This window comes from Microchirus variegatus (assembly GCF_963457635.1).
Source record: "Microchirus variegatus genome assembly, chromosome: 6".
Classification (NCBI taxonomy): Eukaryota; Metazoa; Chordata; class Actinopteri; order Pleuronectiformes; family Soleidae; genus Microchirus; species Microchirus variegatus.
The window spans coordinates 28,500,246-28,524,247 of NC_139807.1; the positions used below are offsets into that span (position 1 = coordinate 28,500,246).

Genomic DNA, 24,002 nt, shown 5'->3' on the forward strand with positions numbered 1-24,002 from the left:
CTCCTCCTCCTCCTCTGCCTCCTCCTCTGCAGCTCAGAGTGTGGACTGTGGAGCAGCAGCAGGATGTGTCGTCTTCCTGACTCTGAAGATATGATGGTGTGATGGTGTGATGGTGTGATGGTGTGATGGGAGCAGCAGCAGCAGCAGCAGCAGCAGGATGGGAAACAAACAGACCACGTTCACAGATGAGCAGCTGGAGGCCTTTCAGGTGATGACACAGCAGCAGCAGCAGCATTTACAGTGATGAGGAAACTGTTTGTTTCACAGCAGCTTTACAGAAAATTAGAGCATCGACGAGGAAGAGCAGGAGGAGGAGGAGCTGCTGCTCCACACATCTTCATTAAGATGAAGAGCTGCACTGTCATTGGTCCAGCAGACCTAGAACAGAATAGAAAAGAATAGAATAGAATGACTCCATCAACATCTTTATATCTTGTTGTTAATGTGTTACTGTGTGGGTGTGTGTGTTTACAGGACTGCACCTTCTTCACACGCAAAGAAATCCTTCGGTGAGTTTTCATCAGCAGAGTCAACTGTCTCTGTTACAAACCACTCACTCTCCCACACCAAAGTCCACAGAGAAAATCAGTGATTTTAACATCACAGCACACAGGAGTTATTGATCCACTGCTGCCTCCATCATCAAATGTCTTATTTTGTCACTTCAGTGTTTGAAATCCTTTGTTGTTAGCGACACAAAATGACCACATGAGGCAGCAGAGGACCAGCTGCGCCTGAACTAAAACCATCGATTTGCTCTATGGGGTTTGGTGTGGGATAGTGAATGGTTTACAAACTTCAGTGTAACAGTGAGATAAAGACATGAACATGTGACGTAGATATCAGAGACTTCAACTGACGTAGAGTTTATTGTTAAGTGGCTAAAACTCTGTGTCCTCTACCCTCCTCTGTGTCCTCTGCTCTGTGTCCTCTGTCTTCTGCTGTGCTGCAGGCTACACGGCAGATACCGTGAACTGGCTCCACACTTGGTGCCTCTGGACTACACCAACAATCCGGACATCCACGTCCCTCCGACACTCATCGTCACCATGCCAGAGCTGAAGGTGAGACAAAGACAAGAGACACAGAAGACACACCTGATGGTTCATAGTGTTTCACTTTGAATTCAACAAGGTCTCAGGGTTAATGGTCCTTGTCTGTCCTCCCCAGGAGAACCCGTTCAGAGACAGGATCGTGGAGACGTTCTCTGAAGACGGACAGGGCAACCAGAGCTTCAACGACTTTGTCGACATGTTTTCTGCTCTGTGCGAAACGTCGCCCAGAGAGCTGAAGACCATCTACGCCTTCAAGATCTACGGTACGGTAACCCTTCTGACCCAGGTCCTTTGATACTCTGTGTCCTCACTGTCCAACATCCATGTCCCTCCCTGTGGTCCAGACTATAACAGGGACAGATTCATCTGTAAGGAGGACCTGGAGAAGACGCTCAACAAACTAACCAAAGGAGAGCTGACGCCGGAGGAGGTGGCACTGGTTTGTGACAAAGCCATCGAGGAGGCCGACCTGGACGGAGACAGCAAACTGTCCTTCGCCGACTTCGAGAACATGATCTCGAAGGCTCCGGACTTTCTCAGGTACAACAGAGTCGGTGCGAATTTATGTTGAGTCATTTATTTTGTTTACCGCACATTTAAAGTCACAGAATGAGACAGGAAGTAGAAGAAAGTTCAAGAAACAATGACAAAATCAAAGAAACACAAAGCAGGAATGGCTCTCTGGTTCCCACTACAGTTGGTAAATGGTATTGTTTGTTCCAACTGTTGTAAAATATATGTGGGAGGACTGAACGAGGTGTAATTTAATAACACATTTTTACTTTTCAACAGATGAATATGACAGAAGTTTATGTTTTTTTTATGAAGGAGACGAGATGTCTTCAACAACCTGACAACAAAGGTTCAAACAGTGTAGATACAGGTGAGCTGGTCTGAGAGAAACCTGGTCTGAGAGAAACCTGGTCTGAGAAACTGTTCCAGAAACAGAGAGGAAAAATGAAGTGAGACACCACAACTGAGAAGATGAGGGAAAAGGTGACCTGAAGATAAGGTCAGGAGAAGTTCTGAGTCCAGCAGCACTCACTGGTTAATGTAAGACAGCTGATCTGAGGACATTAAAGCTAAAGCTCTATTCAAACCAGATCTGAGGGGACATTCAGGACAGAGTGGACATGTCCACAATGCAGCCAGTGTTTGTTTTCCTTAAAAAAACATTAATATTTGTTGTCTTTTTTCCTGTTGACAGTAACTTCCACATAAGGATATGAAAGGACATGTCTCTATGAGAGGACACCAGAGGACATCTGACTCTGAGGACACAGGCTCTGCCCCAGAGCCTGTCCTCCCTCCTGAGGACAGTCTTCTTTTTTGTCTCCTGAAGCACAGACAGATTTAGGTGCATGAAACTTTGCATTTACTGTAGACGAGGACGAGGCACCTGCCCCTCTGCAGCAGCGTCACCGGTGGACACATGGACTCGTGTGGACGCTGAGACACATGAGGACGCTGAGATTCACAAGGACGCTGAGACTCACGAGGACGCTGCTGCACCAGAACCACAACAGGGAATTTCTGACTCAGCACATTTTAAAGGGCAAACAGCGAAGAGCTATGCAACGTGTGTCGATGACGTGCATGTTCACAGCTGTCGATCTCACTTGCTGTACGTGTCACTTCCTGTACGTGTGTAGTGAAATGTTGTGATGCACAATGACAATCATACTCACCTGTAGCTGATTCAAGGGCTCCGTCATCTCACATGTAAACATCTAAACATCTCACATGTAAACATCTAAACATCTCACCTGTGAACATCTAAACATCTCACATGTAAACATCTAAACATCTCACCTGTGAACATCTAAACATCTCACATGTAAACATCTAAACATCTCACCTGTGAACATCTAAACATCTCACATGTAAACATCTAAACATCTCACCTGTGAACATCTAAACATCTGACATGTAAACATCTAAACATCTCACCTGTAAACATCTGAACACCTAAACATCTCACCTGTAAACATCTAAACATCTCACATGTAAACATCTAAACATCTTACATGTAAACATCTAAACAACTCACCTGTGAACATCTAAACATCTCACATGTACACATCTAAACATCTCACATGTACACATCTAAACATCTCACCTGTGAACATCTAAACATCTCACATGTAAACATGTAAACATCTCACCTGTGAACATCTAAACATCTCACATGTAAACATCTCACCTGTAAACATCTAAACATCTCACATGTAAACATCTAAACATCTCACCTGTAAACATCTGAACACCTAAACATCTCACCTGTAAACATCTAAACATCTCACATGTAAACACCTAAACATCTCACCTGTACACATCTAAACATCTCACCTGTAAACATCTTAACATATCACATGTAAACATCTTTACATATCACATGTAAACATCTCACCTGTAAACATCTAAACATGTTAATATATAAACATCTCACCTGCAAATATCTATACATCACACATGTAAACATCTAAACATTTCACTTGTAAACATCTACACACCTCTAAACATCTAAACATCTAAACATTTCAGCTGTAAACATCTAAACATCTCACCTGTAAACATCTAAACATCTCACATGTACACATCTAAACATCTCACCTGTAAACATCTCACATGTAAACATCTAAACATTTAAACATATAAACATCTTACCTGTAAACATCTAAACATCTAAACATTTCACCTGTAAACATCTAAACATTTCACCTGTAAACATCTAAACATCTCACATGTTAATATCTAAACATATATCCTGTAAACATCTCATAAACACCTAAACATGATGAAACAGCTTCTTTAAATAAAATGTTCTTCTATTGCTTCATGAAGTTTTACACAACGAGATTTAATCAGAAACAATTATCATCATTTCAATCAATTCATTAAATATATCTATTGATTAGAGAGAGAGAGAGAGAGAGAGAGAGCGGTGCCTGGTTTGTTGTTTTACATTGCTCACTAATATTCTGTCCACCAGGGTGCGCCATCAGACACCATGAGAAAAACAAATGAATGTGAGGAATAGAGTATGTGTGTGTGACTGTGTGTGAGAGAGTATACTATAGACTATAATGTGTGACAGAAATAACATGACACCAATATTAATAGTATGACTCAGCAGTATTAGTAGTATGACATAACAGTATTATTAGTATGACTCAACAGTATTAGTAGTATGACATAACAGTATTATTAGTATGACTCAACAGTATTAGTAGTATGACAGAAAGATCAAAGTTAACGACTGTCCATAAAGGTTTGAGAAAGAACAGGTGTCTTCACAGAGCAGGTGATGAGTTCAATCAGCGCGCGCCCACACACACACACACACACACACACACACACACACACACACACACACACACACACACACACACACACACACACACACACACACACACACACACACACACACACACACACACACACACACTTTATAAGACTGTTGCTTTAAGGGGAGTAGGTCAAATAAGGAGAGAGCACAGAAAACTGTGTGTGTGTATGTGTGTGTGTGTATGTGAGAGAGTGAGTGAGTGAGTGAGTGAGTGTGTGTGTGTGTGTGTGTGTGTGTGTGTGTGTGTGAGTGAGTGTGTGTGTGTGTGTGTGTGAGGGGGCGTGGTGATAAAATAAAGTGCTCTCTGAGGATTTGTGTGAGTTAAAGTTAAACTCTGTGACTCTGACACAGCAGCTGGTTTCTCACAGGGATCTGAACAATGTGTGTGTGTGTGTGTGTGTGTGTGTGCGTACGTGGATCCTCACTGTTGCAAGGTTTTACTTTTAAATGTGCAAAATTCCCCACTTGATTTAGTGATTTTAACTACACAATTGATTGGTATGACCTAGTCTTTCAAATGCTCACATGGTTTTAAATGCATTGCATTCTATTTATATTTAACTGACATTCACAGGCTATATTGTACCATAGGGGGCGCTCTCTCCACTGGTTAAATATGTAATACTGATCATACCATCGCGTTTAGTGTTGAATGTATGATTGAATTGTTTAAAGTGACTTTTCTTCATAAACATAAATACAGCGACTTGAACCTTAAGAACCTCATAGAACATGTGAAAACACGCATGTGTGGAAAAGTCAACTTTTATTTTTTTTTCATTTGAGGTTTTCATACAAAATTCACAGTTTTTAAGCGATGAAAAAAGAAAAGATGCCATAAATATTTTGATTCACCAACAAAGACAACGCTACATTTTCACAAATGCTACATGTTTATTTCTAATCACTGAATATGAAGAAAAATATTTTATTATTATTATTATTATTGTGATCTGATGAATGAGTGAAACTTCATATAAAACAAAATAATAAGAATATATTTTATTACATTTGTAACTTTTTTACATTCTAATGATATAGAATATTTACATATGATGTCATCAAACTGCTAATCAATAACATCCTGATGAATCATTTGTGTTTGTTATTTTGCCTAGTAACGGGCCAAAAAATACTTTTATAACTTTATAACTTATGTCATAAAAACTTGTGCTTTTATTGTGAAGGTCAGCTGTCTTTGACTTTGAAACAAGTGAGTATGCACTTCCTGTGATTTGTTATACTTGAAGGTATGCATCACTGTAACTCTTGACTGGGGGTGAATCATATGTCTATGTGATGTAATCTGAAGATAAAGAAGACGAGGCGAAGAAGTTCACAGAGCGACATTAATGTAAGTGACGGTGACGACGTGTCTGAAAGCCTGATTGTTTACATGATGTAATCTGACTGTTGTAAACTGACTGTTGTAATCTGATTGTTTACATAATGTAATATGATTGTTGTAATCTGACTGTTTACATGACGTAATCTGATCTGATTGTTTATATGATGTAATCTGACTGTTTACATGATGTGATCTGATTGTTGTAATCTGACTGTTGACATGATGTGATCTGATTGTGGTAATCTGATTATATACATGATGTGATCTGACTGTTTACATGATATGATCGGATTGTTGTAATCTGACTGTTTACATGATGTGATCTGATTGTTGAAATCTGATTGTTTACATGATGTGATCCGACTGTTGTAATCTGACTGTTTACATGATGTAATCTGATTGTTTACATGATGTAATCTGACTGTTTACATGATGTGATCTGATTATTTACATGATGTGATCTGATTGTTTACATGGTGTGATCTGATTGTTGTAATCTGATAGTTTACATGATGTGATCTGATTGTTGTAATCTATTGTTTACATTATGTGATCTGATTATTGTAATCTGACTGTTTACATGACGTGATCTGATTGTTGTAATCTGACTGTTTACATGATGTGATCTGATGGTTGTAATCTGACTGTTTACATGATGTGATCTGTCTGTTTACATGACGTCAGGATGTCAGCAGACGTGCAACATTGACAGTGCGAGGAGAAGACACGTAAAACAAGTGTGAATGTGGACAAAGGTCAGAGGTCAAAGGTCAAAACAAACTTCTCCTTAATTGTTTGTATCATCTGTGATGAAGGACAGTACGTCAGTGCAAATGTCTCTCTGTGTGTCTTCTCAGATAACAGGCTCCACCCCCTGACCTCCAGGTGTGTCCACATGGGGGCGTCACAAAGGCAGAAAATTCACACGTGCAGCTCCACGGTTTGTCATTGCTGCTACATGAGCTTGTCATCGTTGTTGTTGTTGTTGTTGTTATTGATGATGTTGTTGTTGTTGTTGTTGATGATGAGGCTCGCCTCAAAGCTGGACTGCTTCCTGAGAGCTCGCGGCGCCAGCTTCTTCTTCACAAACAGTTTCTGGAGGAAGCGGTTGCTGAGGCTGAAGGGACAGTAGCTGTGGATGAAGTACATGAGTCCGACACCCGGGCCGGCGTAGTATTGCGGCTGCAGCTGCGGCGCCAGCAGCGCCTCTACGATGGTGTTGATCACGGGGCTGAGGTCAGGGTTGGCCTGTCTGGAGTAGGCGTCAAACAAATCTTTGGTCTCGTTGACGTAGTCCTCGCCGTACTCATCGAGCAGCGATGGAGGAAGGCTCTGCAGCAGCTGTTTGTGTTGCTCCTCCCAGTAGGCGTGGTTACTGGAATGACCTGAGGACACACATGACATCACGGTTACAGTGGACCAACGAGGAGACAGCATTACTTCCTGTGACACTGTTGCATTAAAGCTGCCATATGTAAGAATGTGGCCAAAAACAGTTACTACATTCAAATTCAAAATACCGAGGTCTTTTAGGTTTCGCTTTCTAACGTAACTGGCAACCCGTGGTTGCTCGGCAGCTGAGACTCTACTGACTGCAATGATTGGTAGACGGCGGTAGGTGGCGCCACATGCCAAAACATGATTTGCAGTCTGCAAAATATTTTTTTAATGAAAATATTTTGGCTGTATTGTTGTTTTGGACCTATTTTCCAACTCAGCCTGTGTGATGGAGACGTCTGGAGACGTTTTCAAGAAATTTCTTTCAGTTCTTCTAGTTGCCGAGTTTGCTGGTGCTATGGCTAGCGCAAGTCAATGGTACCAGCTAGCATGGCATTAGAAACACTCATACCGACTCCACAGTGCACCCGAGGCAAATCAATTGTAACAGCAGACTATCGATGTACATATCTGTGTTGACAGAATAATATTTGAAACAAAACTAACCTCGCATTGCATGAATTTCTGAGGAACTACTTTCTCAGCAGCAGTGGAATCAGTCAAGTCAACAGGAAATATGACGCGCTGCTGCTGCTGAGACATAAATCCTTCAAATTGCAAGGTTGGTTTTATTTCAAACATTCTATCAACACAGATATGTACATTGATAGTCTGCCGTTACAATTGATTTCCTCGGGTGCACTGTGGAGTCGGTATGAGTGTTTCTAATGCCATGCTAACTTGTACCATTGACTTGCGCTAGCCATAGCACCAGTGAACTCAGCAACTACATGAACTGAATTAAATTTCTTGAAAATGTCTCCAGACGTCTCCATCACATCGGCTGAGTTGGAAAATAGGTCTTATGTCCAAAATTCCGAACTGTCCCTTTAAGTAAGACTGCAACATGTGTGAAGAACAGACTGTGCAGTGAAACATAAAAGACGTGAGGCCACAGCGAGCGGCTGCATTCCAAACCTCTCTGGCTCTGCTCGTGTGTGCGTCCATCTGCGCAAGTCTAATAATGTGAGTGAATAAAAGCAGATGTGGTGTCACACACACACATGCTCCTCGTTACGCCACGCAGGAGGCCGGACACACATGTCGCCCCTCGCTGACCTCACCAGCCTCAGATGTGGCGTTCAAAGACGTTACCTGTCTTGTATGACGACGGCAGTATGGTGGACACTTGGACGCCCCACGGCTCCAGCTCGTGTCTCAGAGTGTTGACCAGGAGGTTGAGAGCTGCTTTAGAGGCTCCGTACGCTGACAGACATGGAAACGGCTGATCGCCTGGAAACAGAGATACATGACATCATCATCATCATCATCATCATCATTGTCATGACATCACACACGCCAACTGGTGAGCTCATTCATATTAAAGTGGTAGTTCAGGAGTGAGCGCCCCCTGCTGCTGAGAACCAGCCTGAGACACTGAGACTCACTCTCAGTGATTTTATCCACTTTAACTAAAGACTTGTGTATTCGTGTGTCTCTCAGTGTTAGTCCAGATTGAGCCTGTGTATCTCAGTGTTAGTCCAGATTGAGTCTGTGTGTCTCCCAGTGTTAGTCCAGATTAAGCCTGTGTGTTTCAGTGTTAGTCCAGATTAAGCCTGTCTCTCTCAGTGTTAGCCCAGATTAAGCCTGTGTCTCTCAATGTTAGTCCAGATTAAGCCTGTCTCTCTCAGTGTTAGTTCAGATTAAGCCTGTGTGTTTCAGTGTTAGTCCAGATTAAGCCTGTGTGTCTCTCAATGTTAGTCCAGATAAAGCCTGTGTCTCTCAATGTTAGTCCAGATTAAGCCTGTCTCTCTCAGTGTTAGTCCAGATTGAGCCTGTGTCTCTCATTGTTTGGTCAGATTAAGCCTGTGTCTCTCGGTGTTAGTCCAGATTGAGCCTGTGTCTCTCAGTGTTAGTCCAGATTAAGCCTGTGTGTTTCAGTGTTAGTCCAGATTAAGCCTGTGTGTCTCTCAATGTTAGTCCAGATAAAGCCTGTGTCTCTCAATGTTAGTCCAGATTAAGCCTGTCTCTCTCAGTGTTAGTCCAGATTGAGCCTGTGTCTCTCATTGTTTGGTCAGATTAAGCCTGTGTCTCTCGGTGTTAGTCCAGATTGAGCCTGTGTCTCTCAGTGTTAGTCCAGATTAAGCCTGTGTGTCTCAGTGTTATTCCAGATTAAGCCTGTGTGTCTCTCAATGTTAGTCCAGATAAAGCCTGTGTCTCTCAATGTTAGTCCAGATTGAGCCTGTGTCTCTCAGTGTTAGTCCAGATTAAGCCTGTGTCTGATTGTTGATCAGAGGAAGTCTTCTTCTCTTCTCCAACAGATGAGTTCCCCCTCGCCCCCTCTAAAGAGGTTCTGTCTGTCAAAAGACCATCTTTTGACCTTCTCTCCTTGCTGTTATTAATAAGAGTTTGGCCTCAAGTGCGGTTCCTGAAATGTCGAAACATGCGGTTGTGCAACTATTGGTTAAGAAACCTGGTCTGGACCCCATAGATCATAGAAAATTCCTGGAAAACTTGGTCTTCATGGAGTTTTTCCAGTCAGGCTTTAAATCGTCCACATTACTGGGTCAGCACTTATTTTTAATGACATTCTCCCGGTGACTGACAGTGGGGACTGTGTGGTTCTGGTGCTTTGGACTTGACACAGTGCATCATAACATTCTGATCCCACGTCAAGAACACTGGGTTGGCATTCAGGGCGCAGCGCTAGAGTTGGTTCTGGTCCTGTCTGACTTTCACTGCACACACGCACACACACCTGCAGGGCTGGAGATGGAGATGATGCGTCCTCTGGAGCGTCTCAGCAGAGGCAGGAAGCTCTTGGTGACGCTCAGCGTCCCGAAGAAGTTCACTTCCATGCAGCCGCGGAAATTTGACATCAGTGAGAGTTCTGTATCTCCGAAGTTCACACAGACGCCGGCGTTGTTCACCAAACCCCAGAGACCTATGGCACAAACACACACACACACACAGCTGACATCATCATGTGATCACATGACAGACACACTTCCATTTTACATCAGAGGTCAGAGGTCAGAAGCAGGGGGGGTCAGCTTATCTTTACCTTTCAGGCCCAGCTTGGCCTTGGTGTCCAGCAGCGCCTGATGGACCTGCTGTGGATCAGTGATGTCCACCTGGAGGAGGGTCAGCTGGGACGAGCAGGTGCTCTGCAGCTCTCTGGCGCCATCTCCAGACAGATCCAACACTGTGGCGAACACCTCGAAGCCCATAGAGTCGAGGCGCTTCACTGTCGCTTTCCCAAAACCAGAGTCACAACCTGCAGAGACACACAGTGGTCAGTCCATCACAAACACTGACAGTTCACAGACAAACATATGTGAAGCTCCACCCCCCACTTTCCCAGAAGTCCCGTCACCTACAAAACTGACTCTGAGGTACTCGCTGTTCTGACCAGGAGGAGGAGGAGCATGTTAGGGTGAGGTCTGACCAGGAGGAGGAGGAGGAGCATGTTAGGGTGAGGTCTGACCAGAAGGAGGAGGAGGAGCATGTGAGGGTGAGGTCTGACCAGAAGGAGGAGGAGGAGCATGTGAGGGTGAGGTCTGACCAGAAAGAGGAGGAGCATGTGAGGGTGAGGTCTGACCAGAAGGAGGAGGAGGAGCATGTTAGGTTGAGGTCTGACCAGAAGGAGGAGGAGGAGCATGTGAGGGTGAGGTCTGACCAGAAGGAGGAGGGGGCGGAGTTTGGTCTGTGTGAACAGCTGATCTGGTGCGGTCCCTGACGAAGGTCAAGTGACCTTGAAGAAGTGAATGTGACGCCTTTAAAGGAAGATCCTTGTGAGCGCCCCCTGCTGCTGAGAACCAGCCTGACACACACAAACGCACACACACAGTACATTGTTCCTGAGCAGAGATTCATGGCCGATGAATGGATGAATGGAGTGACTCCGTTTGAGTGTTGAGCAACATTTTCCTGCTCTGCTGCTGTTTGTTCTGAGAGGTTTTTTTTTGTGTGTGTGAGAACAACTCGACCACAGCGTTGCTTCATCATTTGGAAACAGTGCAGGAACAAAGTTGTCCAACTGTGAGCAGAGGTCATGTGACAGGAGGAGGCGGAGCTCAGAAATAACCGCGAGGATGACACACACTCGTCAGCACTGATCGGTTTGTGGGGAGGGTTGTAAACCTTTGAGACTTTAGGACATGAAAGTTTGAGGGTTTCAAAACAAAAACGGGAAAGGGGAAGGAAGAGAGGGCAGGAAGAGTAAGAGATAAAGAAGAATGACACTTGTGTTTTCATACAAACGCCTGGACGAGGATCCAGTTTCATGCAGCTGTGGAACTGAACCCGTGGACCCACTTCACTGGCTCCTCCCACTGACAAATGTCCAGGACACAGGACACCAACTGGACCCAGTTCAAGTTCCCCACAGTGGTGATACGCTTTGGTAACTGACCATTTTAACCAGAGCCAAACTCACGTTAACATTTGAATTTATAACAAATACTAATCAGTACTGACAGATCACTGACACTGCTGCCTGCACCACTCACTCTCCCACACCAAACCTCACAGAGAAAATCAGTGATTTTAGCTGGCGGGGACACAGGAGCTGCTGGTCCTCTGCTGCCTCGTGTGGTCACTTTGTGTCACTGAGGTCAATCTGAACAAAGGATTTCAAACACTGAAGTGACAAAATAAGACTGCAGCAGTGGATCAACACCTACTGTGTGCTGTGATGTTAAAAATCACTGATTTTCTCTTTGGACTTTGGTGTGGGAGAGTGAGTGGTTTACGAACTTCAGTTTCCTGTTGGAAAAGTCTGTCTGACAGTGAGATGAAGACGTAAACATGTGACGCAGACATCGTAGGCTTTCGTAGATTACTTATCTGCTTTTTCGTGTGTCTCTCTTTCAATCAGCAGGTGGCGCTCACAGCAAAGTCAGCGCGCTGACTATGTGTAACAGTGACTGCTGCTGTGTTCTGGCGAAAAACCAAAGTGATTCTCCTCTATCTGCGCTCGATTGTTCCTCCTTCATCCTTGAACTACCCGCATGTCTGTCACAGTAATTTGAATCTGAATTTTGAGAACTGAATTTGAATTTTGAGATCTGAATTTGAATCGTGAGAACTGAATTTTAATTGTGAGAACTAAATGCGAATATATATGAGGTGTTGAATTTGAAAAATTTAATTTCAAATTATGCTATTCAGATTCCGTTTTTCAATGCAATATTTCAAATTAAACATTACAAATTAAAATCATGTGATTCAAATTCAATTTTTTAATGAAATTACTCAAGTTTAGCAATTCAAATTCAAATATAAATGAAATAAAATAAAAAAATAAAATTCAGTTTCTGATGGCACATATTTCAGCCCATAGAAGCTCCTCATGTGGTGAACTTAAACAGAAACTATCCTCCCCATCATTTACTCAGAGTCTTTGGGGAGTTTCCCTGGCCTGTAGGTGGCGCTGTCTGGTCAGTGTGACCCGCGACTCTGATCTTCATCTACAGAAGAATGTGGCTCTTTGTTTGAAGACATTTCCTGGGCCTTTCCCCTCCACGTGACCCCACGCTGACCTTCACCAACACAATTGGGACTCGGCCCGGGACCAGGTCCTGTTTTACTGTGGACTGGATTTAGAAATGAAGCAGGAAGTTCATCCTGTGGTTCTTATGATGAGTCACTGGTGTTGCCATGGCACCAGTTGACCTCCATGTGACCTCGGTATTATCATTGTTATTTATAGCTGCTGCTGGAATTAAAAACAATTAAATCCTATAATGTTATAATATAAGATTATTATTGTCTGACATGTACATCAGCTCCTGCTCTCTGTGTCCCTGTCTCTCTCTCTCTCTCTCTCTCTCTCTCTCTCTGTCCATCCATCATCTATCATCCATCTTTTTCTTCGTCTTTATTATGATGGTTACAGAATAATCCAGTTCATCCATCCAGCTCCTCCTGAGGAAGGCTGAGACATCTCCAGGACAGATGGGACATTCTTGTTTGATTTAAAGTCTCTTCCCAGCTGGGCGTGACCAGAAATCCTCCAGCAGGAGGCGCCAAAGAAGATCTACCACGCAAACTTCTGGATGTACACTGAATTTCCAGCCTGAGACAGTGACAGAAGGGGAGGTGCTTTCAGGAGCTGTGGCCTTGATCGATGGGTCATGTGATTTTAGTTTAGTGTGGCCAGGCTCCGCCCTCAGTTCATTACAACAATATTTATCTTATTATCTCACATTTAATTCCTTCAGATGAAAGTGCTTCCCTTCCTGCGTGGGAGGCGTGTGAGCACACCTTGGTCCAGAGTCCGTGTTCTCTGGACAAAAACACTGACTGTGGGTTAAAGTAACACCGGTGTTAATGTGTTACTACGCAGGTGTGGTGTGTTTTCACCTGGAGGGCTCACATCCTGAAGAACTAAGCCAAATCTGAGAAACTCATTGTCAAGTTATGTAACTGTTGTGACAATGTTGTAACAGTGTTGTGACTGTGTTGTAACGGTGTTCTGACTGTTGTGACGATGTTGTGACAGTGTTGTGACTGTTGTGGCAGTGATGTAACAGTGTTGTGATGGTGTTATGACAGTGTTGTGACAGTGTTGTAACTGTTGTGACGGTGTTGTGACTGTTGGGGCAGTGTTGTGGCAGTGATGTAACAGTGTTGTGATTGTGTTATGACAGTGTTGTAACTGTTGTGACGGTGCTGTGACGGTATTGTGGCAGTGATGTAACAGTGTTGTGATGGTGTTATGACAGTGTTGTTATTGTGTTATGACAGTGTTGTGGCAGTGTTGTAACAGTGTTGTGATGGTGTTATGACTGTGCTATAACAGTGTTGTGATTGTGTTATGGCAGTGTTGTAACTGTTGTGACGGTGTTGTGAGGGTGTTGTGACAGTGTTGTGGCAGTGATGTAACAGTGTTGTGATGGTGTTATGACTGTGCTATAACAGTGTTGTGATTGTGTTATGACAGTGTTGTAACTGTTGTGACGGTGTTGTGAGGGTGTTGTGACAGTGTTGTGGCAGTGATGTAACAGTGTTGTGATGGTGTTATGACAGTGTTGTAACTGTTGTGACGGTGTTGTGAGGGTGTTGTGACAGTGTTGTGGCAGTGATGTAACAGTGTTGTGATGGTGTTATGACTGTGCTATAACAGTGTTGTGATTGTGTTATGACAGTGTTGTAACTGTTGTGACGGTGTTGTGAGGGTGTTGTGACAGTGTTGTGGCAGTGATGTAACAGTGTTGTGATGGTGTTATGACAGTGTTGTAACTGTTGTGACGGTGTTGTGGCAGTGATGTGACAGTGTTGTGACAGCATCAACACAACAGTCAGGTAATTCACTGTTACTGTCGGGGTGATTTATGATTTTATCACACATCCCTATAAAAATCACTCACCAGATGATCATAATCTGGATGAAGATGAATTTTCATGAATGATTTTTGTTTATAATTCCTGTGATTGACTTAAAAATACAGATTACCTGTTACATGAAAACGATAATGTTTACAGATAAAAAAAAACAAACGTTATTTTGAATTGAGATTACATTATATGTGTTAGATTATAGATTATATTTTATGAATTACAGTTCACAGATGACATCCTACATGACTAAGGATTACATTTTAGAGATTATAGGTGGCATACTACATGTGACATAACATACGTGATTGTTTCCAGATTACGTGCTATGTGTAATTGATTATAGATTACGTGTTACATGTTATGTCATAGATGGATATGGATTATGTCATTATGGATCACATGTTAGAGATTATAGGCGATGTACTACATGTTTACAGATAAAAACATTGTGTTACATGGTATGAATTGAGATTACATGATATGTGTTAGATTATAGATTATATTTTATAAATTACAGTTCACAGGTGACGTCCTACATGACTAAGGATTACATTTTAGAGATTATACGTGACATAATACATGTTACATAATATACGTGATTGTTTCCAGATTATGTGCTTTGTGTAATTGATTATAGATGTATTATTATTACGTGTGACATAGATGGATATGGATTATGGATTGTGTCATTATGGATCACATGTTAGAGATTATAGGCGACATACGACACGGTACCACCGGGATCCAGATCTGATGCTGTTATTATTGTAAATATTATTATGATTACATGATTGATATCAGTCTAATGTTGTTGTTAGTGCCGACATTAATGACATTATAAGACACAATTATACAACTATATATATAGTTACTGTCCCCCACCTCTCCCCTGTCCACGTCCTCTCCTCTCACTCTGGTTCTGTCACAGATTTCTTCTGTCTTAGTTTGAGTAAGAGGTTAGAGATTTGATCTGATTTGATGTTATAGACTTACACATAACAGAATACATGATGGGTTGTAGATTACAGATTAAATGGTGGGTTATAGATTACAGATAACAGGTTGCATGAGGGGTATTAGATTACATGTAACATATTACATGATGGTTATAGATTACAGATTACATGGTGGGTTATAGTTTACACATAACAGATTGCATGATGGGCTGTAGATTACATGTAACAGATTACATGATGGGTTATAGATTACAGATTACAGCAGCAGTGAGTGGTTGTTAATGAACAGTCACATTAATCTGCAGATCTGATAATCTCATTAACACAGATGGCAGAGAGCCAGCTGGAACACACCCACACACACACACACACACACACACACACACACACACACACACACACACACACACACACACACACACACACACACACACTCTCTCTCTCTTTCACACACACACACACACACAGTTTTTTTTTAATGTTTCAGAGATTGAGTTCCGTCTCTGTTTCTTTTCTGCAGAGCTTTGGAAACTTTCCTGGAACGTACATTTTGTTTATGATGAAGAAGATGAAGAAAAGTGTTGATTGTTTGTTTCACAGGAAACTTTCAACTTTCAACTTTTTGTCTCACACCGTTACAGATGGACACATCACACACCTAAGTGAGTGGGTGGAGCCTCCTGCTCTTACCTGTGATAAAGACCGCCTTCCCCTGTGCCGGCAGCTTGGTGGGCGGCGCTGACCTGGTGATGGAGAAGAGGCAGCAGACCACGCCGAGCAGAACCAGAACCAGTAATGCAGGAAGACAGAAGGCCCAGAGACGCTCCACCAGCACGGTGGCGCCTAGCCACGCCACCACGGCGGGGGTGGGGCTTAGATGGGACGCCAAAATCTTCTTCATGACTCCGCCCACAAACACAGTGAGAACAGCAATGTGTATCCATGAAGGTAGAGTGTAGTCGTCCATCATCAGAGACAAAGACAGAGCTGTGTCACCTGTCTGTCCTCTCAGTTTCTGTCTCTCTGTCTGTCTGTCCGTCCACTCTCTGTCTCAACAGAAGTGTGTGTGTCTCAGGTTTACTGTCGGTCAGTCACAGTGTTTGTCTCTTGCCCGCTCTCCCTCTTTGCTGCTCACACACACACACAAACACACACACACACATAGACAAACAGAGACAAACACACACACTCCTCTCCTAGAAGAGATCGTCCCTCTCTCTCTCACTCAGTGTATATAGAGGAGAAGTGCAGGGGGGGGCGGGGCTTCAGGCTGCAACCCTGCATCTAATCTGCACACACACACACACACACACACACACACACACACACACACACACACACACACACACACACACACACACACACACACACACACACACACACACACATACACCCCCCACACACACATTTTTTCCCTCTCTCTCTCTCACACACAGACACACACACACACACACACATACACCCCCCACACACACATTTTTTCCCTCTCTCTCTCTCACACACAGACACACACACACATTTTCTCCCTCTCTCTCTCTCACACACACACACACAGACACACACATTTTCTCCCTCTCTCTCTCTCTCTCACACACACACACACACACACACACACACACACACACACACACACACACACACACACACACACACACACACACACACACACACACACACACACTTGCGTCTAAACTTTATCTTAACTTCACTTAAAGGTGATATATGTAATTCATTTATGATGTTAAGTCATAAAATAATGATTATGACGTCTTCAGACACCACACATGTTGTAGATCTTCAACACTGTGTGTGTGTGTCTCACGACCTTACTAATGCAGTAACCATTTTAAACACTAGAGGTCACTGTTTTTTTTTTGTTTTTTTTTTAAATACATCACCTTTAAAGGTGCCATATGTAAGAATGTGGCCAAAAAACGGTTACTACATTCAAATTCAAAATACCGAGGTCTTTTAAGTTTCGTTTTCTTACATAACTGGCAACCCGTGGTTGCTCGGCTGCTGAGACTCTACTGACTCTAATGATTGGTGATCTATGATTTATGGCCAGTTGCTTTAGATTTATTACATAATGCACCTTTAACATCAGCCGTATTTAAATTCAAGGAGAGGCGCGTGAAGACGAGCACTTCATGAGCCTCGACCAGAAGCTAGCATGGATTATTACTGCGTATGGATTATTGTCCTAGTGTATTAGAACAAAAGATTATTGAATTAATGATGGATTATTATTGCATGAATTATTGATGGATGAGATTATTGGAGTTTAGATGTTTGATGGTGTATGGATTATTAAAACATAGATAATCTGTGAATGTATAAAGAGATTCAGATGATTATGAATCATTAAATTGAACAGAAAAGTTGATCAGTTGTTAAACAGCTGATTGTTGTTTGTGTTTGTGAAACAATCAGCTGATCTGTGGATTAAAAAAAAAACCACACTGTCCTCGGCGAACATGGAACATTCATGTCCCTGGGCTGAACACTCCCATTCCAAATTGGTCCACACTAAACTAAATAAACACTGCAGTGTTCAAAATAAAAACCTCCGTTTCTGTTTGTCCACACTAAACTAAAAGAAAAACACTGCAGTTTTCAAAATAAAAGCCCCTGATTCTGTTTGTCCACACTAAACTAAAAAAAACCTGCAGTTTTCAAAATAAAAGCCTCTGTTTCTGTTCGTCCACACTAAACTAAAAGAAAAATACTGCAGTTTTCAAAATAAAAGCCTCTGATTCTGCTCGTCCACACTAAACTAAAAGAAACATTGCAGTTTTCAAAATAAAAACCTCAGTTTCTGTTTGTCCAGGCTAAAACACAAAGCTGCCGTTTTTCAAAATAAAAGCCTCTGTTTCTGTTTGTCCACCTTTATTTTGTGTTAATGAATCTGATGAGAAACAGGAGGAGACTCATGACTCAGTGTCTCCTGATGATCGTCTGCGTCTTCTCTTCACTCATGAGCAGATTCAGTCTGTTCCAGTCCATTACCTGTGGCTGTGACCTCTGGACCCTTTCCCTTAATCCCAGCACAGTCTGACGGACACACATCACTACCTGAGCTGCTCTTCGTGTGTCCCAGATCAGCTTTACCGGTCACACCATGACCTCTGACCTCACCGGAATGTTCTACAACCTGCAGATTAAAGACGGGACTGCCCGTCCTCAGTCACGGTCAGCTCACACACGTTATAGACGCAGACCTTTTGAGCTCATCAACAACAATGTGTTCATCTTTTCCTCTTCCCTCTAAATTAAAGTGGTTCGTCCTGAAGACACAAAGTATCCACAGGATCAGGACGTTCTGTGTCACATTAGATGATTTCATCTCTTATCTTTACAGAGGTGAGAACACGCTCTGCTGGGTTCAGGGACCATTTTCAGCCGAAAAGACGTCATTCACTCCAGGTGTTTGTCCTCGCTCTGGCGTCCTTCCTGCTGCAGCTCTGCTGTAGCTGCAAACTGTTGTCACCTGTTACCTGACACAGGCACACAGTCCTTCAACTAACAGAGAGATAATTTGCTCTGATTAATAAAATTAGTAGGGCAAAATCAAAAGATAAACATTTTAATCAGATTAATCACAGGGTAGCTGTGGATTAATCAAAGAACTATAAAATACTGTAAATAACTTTAAAAAAAACCTATACAAACTTAGTAAAAAATAAACATTACATTGTAAAGAACCCGCATTATAAGACAATATAAATAGAAAAAAATAAAATACTGTAAATAACTTAAAAAAACCCAAAAACATTCCACTGTAAATAACTCACATTATAAACAAAATATAAAGTATAGAAGTTAAATAGTTTTCTTGGGGGTACTAAACCCACAGTAGGAAATTCCTCATCAGCACCTTTGAAGCACTGCTTCTGCTAGTTAGCGTTAGCGTCACCTAGCATTCTGATGATAATGTTAGCTGCTGTTCAAGTCTGTGTCCCCGTTAGTTAGACAAAGTAACTGTTCATTTACTGTTAATGTTATGATTATATCATTACCTGCGCCAGTAGCACCACTTATAACTGTGTCTTTCTTTCTCTTTCTTTCCTCTTCTAACTTCCTGATTTATAACTCCTCTTCATTTTCCTTACAACTTGCAGAACAATAACACAGGTTAACGTGAGGTGACGTGGGGCCCCGTTTGGGAGGTTTCCTACTGAGATGTCATTGCAAATCAACCATTGTTGCAGCTGGTCACTGATGCATTGAGGCTCCGAGTGTCGGGTGTCCCCCTATCGGCTTAGGGCCCCAAGCAGTTGCCTGTTCATAAACTGCAATCTACCCATAGCACGATGAAAGTGAGAAAGTGCGTTAGAAAAAGTGAATGCGTTAATTCCACAAATGAATCAACCTGCGTTAACACGTTAATTTTGACAGCACTAAAAATTAGTTAAAGAATTAGTAAAAAGAACAAGCCAACATGTTACAGAGATGTAGATTAAAGAGTGAAAAAATACATTTTCTGAGAAGAGGAGGCTGTGATGTAACGCTCGTCGCTCCTCACTCTCTCCACAAGTGTTGTGTTGTCTCCACAGCAATCGTCTCAGGAGCCTCAGTGACCCGAGTCTGACCTCAGTGACCCGAGTCTGACTCAAGTCTGACCTCAGTGACCCGAGTCTGACAGTAACACGAGTCTGAACCGAGTCTGATCTCAGTGACCCTAGTCTAACCTCAGGGACCCGAGTCTGACCTCAGGGACACAAGTCTGACCTCAGTGACACTAGTCTGACCTCAGAGACCCAAGTCTGACCTCACTGACCCGAGTCTGACAGTAGCCCGAGTCTGACCCGAGTCTGACCTCAGGGTCTTAAGTCTGACTCCAGTCTGACCCGAGTCTGACAGTAGCCCGAGTCTGACCCGAGTCTGACCTCAGGGTCTTAAGTCTGACTCCAGTCTGACCTCAGTGAGTGATCTCAGTGACCCAAGTCTGACCTCAGGGACCCGAGTCTGACCTCAGTAACCTGAGTCTGACCCAAGTCTGACCTCAGGGACCCCAGTCTGACCTCAGTGACCCGAGTCTGACCTCAGTGACCTGAGTCTGACCCGTCTGACCTCAGTGACCTCAGTGACCTGAGTCTGACCCGTCTGACCTCAGTGACCTCAGTGACCCGAGTCTGACCCGTCTGACCTTAGTGACCTCAGTGACCTCAGTGACCTCAGTGACCCGAGTCTGACCCGTCTGACCTTAGTGATCCTAATCTGACCTCTTTGACCTGTTACTCACACTATTTGCTGCCTCAATGTTTTGTAACCTGCCTTCTAGCTCCGCCCATGTTCCACCTGATCCTTTTACCTCATGGTCTGTTCTGGGCTGACTCAGGTGTGACCTTTAACCTTTTTAACTGGTGGGCGTGACTCTGCTCTGGTCTACTAAGCAGCACGGAGGAACAATTGCATCACAGATTGAGGTCAGTGTGTCATGACGCCTCACAGCTGTTACGACAGTAACCCTGGACTCAGCTGGTGCTGAGGGTCGACCACCACCACCACCACCATCATCATCATCATTAGTGAAATAAAGCTTTCAGAATAAAAGAAAAACGAATATATGTATATATATATATATATATATATATATATATATATATATATAAATAAACGAATATAACATATAACACTCTGACCTGGTTTCAGCTATGTTTTCTTTGCTATTCACAGATAATTTAGACGAACATGAGAATGGTGTGTGTGTGTGTGTGTGTGTGTGTTGTAGTCATGAAGAATGTCTGTCTTTGTGAATGTGTGTCCTGTGCTCTGTGGCATGACATGAGGACATGAGGACACACATCTGTGCACTAAACAGAAACAATGCTACGCCTCAAAAACTGTTACTGCAACAGTAAACAACATGTTGTCTCCTCACATGTTGTCCACTCATGTCCACGTTAGTCTGGAGCCAAGACAAGAGGACGGGGGGGTGGGTGGGGGGGACACCAGATTAGTCCAGCCAGTGTCCATTCAACGTCTTCAAGGACACTGGTCCTGAGTCTGATCCTGAGTCTGATCCTCACACTCCTCAGCTCACACTGTCAACAACTGAACTTGACAGATGAAGGTGGTGTAGTTACAGTAAACACATGCGGCTAAGTGAAAAGCCCAGTACATGTCAACATAAGTTGCACAACTGAGGTAACACAACAAAACACAGCTGGAACTTCTCGATTCTACGACACTAATGCTAAGCCAACTACTCTCCTGAGGCTAATGCTAAGCTAGCTACGCTCCTGAGACTAATGCTAAGATAACTACTCTCCTGAGGCTAATGCTAAGCTAGCTGCTCTCCTGAGGCTAATGCTAAGCCAACTACTCTCCTGAGGCTAATGCTATGCTAGCTACTCTCCTGAGGCAAATGCAAAGCTAGCTACTCTCCCGAGGCTAATGCAAAGCTGATGCAGATTTTATTTTTGTTAGGCTAAAAACCAGATTTTCAGTCTCTGTGTGTGAACAGAAGGGGGCGCTCACAGCACAGTCATTACCTCGTAGGCTACAGTCACTGTCACTGCACAGGTGAAAAGTCCACTTTCAGGAATAATCTGTGGATTAATGATGTCTCTTATGTAAAGACTCAGTGTAACTGTTGTTGTTGTTGTTGTTGTTGTTGTTGTTGTTGTTGTTGTTGTTGTTGTTGTTGTTGTTGTTGTTGTTGTTGTGGTTGACAGAGGAGGACAGACTACCCGCGGTGGTCACTCTTCCTGTCGGTGAGTAGCTGAGCCGCTAAGCTGATTGGCAGTAGTAGCAGCAGGTGGGCGGAGCAAGGACAGAGGACAGCTTTAGCAGGATTGAACAAGACCTGTCCAAAACACACTGTGACCTAATGCTTCACATTAAGACGGATGAAGACGCCGTGGACAAAACACCGCGACATGAGACAGGAAGTACAGCCAACACCAAGACACAGACGTCACATGACCACGCTGTGCCCGACAGAGACAGAGACAATGACAGACAACCTGAGAGACATAACAGGAGAGGACAGTGAGACAGACAGGAGAGGACAGGTCCTGCGAGACAGACAGACAGACAGGAGAGGACAGGTCCTGCGAGACAGACAGGAGAGGACATGTCCTGCGAGACAGACAGGAGACGACAGTGAGACAGACAGGAGAGGAGAGTGAGACAGACAGGAGAGGCTATGTCCTGAGAGACAGACAGGAGAGGACATGTCCTGCGAGACAGACAGGAGAAGACATGTCCTGTGAGACACAGGCAGGAGAGGACAGTGAGACAGACAGGAGAGGACGTGGCCTGAGAGACAGACAGGAGAGGACATGCCCTGCGAGACAGACAGGAGAGGACAGTGAGACAGACAGGAGAGGACATGTCCTGAGAGACAGACAGGAGAGGACATGTCCTGCGAGACACAGGCAGGAGAGGACAGTGAGACAGACAGAAGAGGACATGTCGTGAGAGACAGACAGGAGAGGACAAGTCCTGAGAGACAGACAACATGTCCTGAGAGACAGACAGGAGAGGACAAGTCCTGAGAGACAGACAGGACAGGTCCTGAGAGACAGACAGGAGAGGACAGTGAAACAGACAGGAGAGGACATGTCCTGCTAGACACAGGCAGGAGGGAACATGTCCTGAGAGACAGACAGTAGAGGACATGTCCTGAGAGAGAGACAGACAGACAGGAGGGGACAGTGAGACAGACAGGAGAGGACAGGTCCTGAGAGACAGACAGGAGAGGACATGTCCTGCGAGACACAGACAGGAGAGGACATGTCCTGACATTCTCTCATTAACTTAAATTATACATTTTAAAACACCTTTTCTTCATTGTTGTAAAGCCAGTTCACAGAGATGAACAGTAGGTGGCGCTACATTTAAGGTCCAGGTCCATCACAGCAGGTTGACGGTTGTGCTGCTGTTTCCCTCATCACTTCACACATTCATTCTTTCATTTTTTTACACTGCAGCGAAGAGCAGACGTGGCAATCTTTTATTCACTTAATCTGATTACAGTAATCTGATTCACACTCTGAGGACAGAGTTCAATGTGCGTAAGGACGGGGCTGATGGACACAGTGTCCTCCTCTGTGTCCACATGAGGACATTACATGGGAAAACGCCGTGGTACCACAGCTGACAGGAGGCGTCACGTCTCGCTGTGCCCTTGCCCTCTCAGATCATGGACAGACGAAGGACGGACTGACGGATGGACGAGGGGACGACCCTGGACGCAGCATCGGGACAACGTGTCCATTCAGTCAAGGATCAGTGACGCACAGATACAGATGTTTTCAGAGGACACCGTTGTAAAGACAAGCAGGACATGCTGCTAGATGGTAGAACTTTACTTTTATAGTGGACATGTATTTGGACAGTGGAGTGTGATGGAATGTGTGAGTGTATAACAACAAGGTGTAATAAATAAATAAAGACTATTAAAGATTATTAAATGCAACACATGTCCTCTCCTGGTTCTTTATGTCCTGTGCTGGTCTTCAGGTCCCTCCAGATCCTCCATCTTCATCAGAGGCGCAGCTTGT

General features: G+C 43.5%; 2 protein-coding genes across 2 annotated transcripts; one reads left to right on the plus strand and one right to left on the minus strand.

Moving 5' to 3' along the window:
- Positions 1 to 157: 157 nt before the first annotated feature.
- LOC310928448 (calcium and integrin-binding family member 2-like) lies at positions 158 to 2,284 on the plus strand (the record flags this gene model as incomplete). The annotated part of the gene is made up of 6 exons (XM_083890992.1): positions 158 to 208; positions 475 to 509; positions 953 to 1,064; positions 1,171 to 1,318; positions 1,400 to 1,595; positions 2,263 to 2,284. 6 exons carry the CDS (start codon positions 158 to 160, stop codon positions 2,282 to 2,284), a joined length of 564 nt encoding a protein of 187 aa, XP_083747118.1.
- Positions 2,285 to 6,585: 4,301 nt separating this feature from the next.
- hsd11b2 (hydroxysteroid (11-beta) dehydrogenase 2) lies at positions 6,586 to 16,459 on the minus strand (the record flags this gene model as incomplete). The annotated part of the gene is made up of 5 exons (XM_083890982.1): positions 6,586 to 7,137; positions 8,345 to 8,482; positions 9,948 to 10,133; positions 10,254 to 10,466; positions 16,180 to 16,459. 5 exons carry the CDS (start codon positions 16,457 to 16,459, stop codon positions 6,707 to 6,709), a joined length of 1,248 nt encoding a protein of 415 aa, XP_083747108.1. The 3' UTR covers positions 6,586 to 6,706.
- Between the last annotated feature and the right edge of the window lie 7,543 nt (positions 16,460 to 24,002).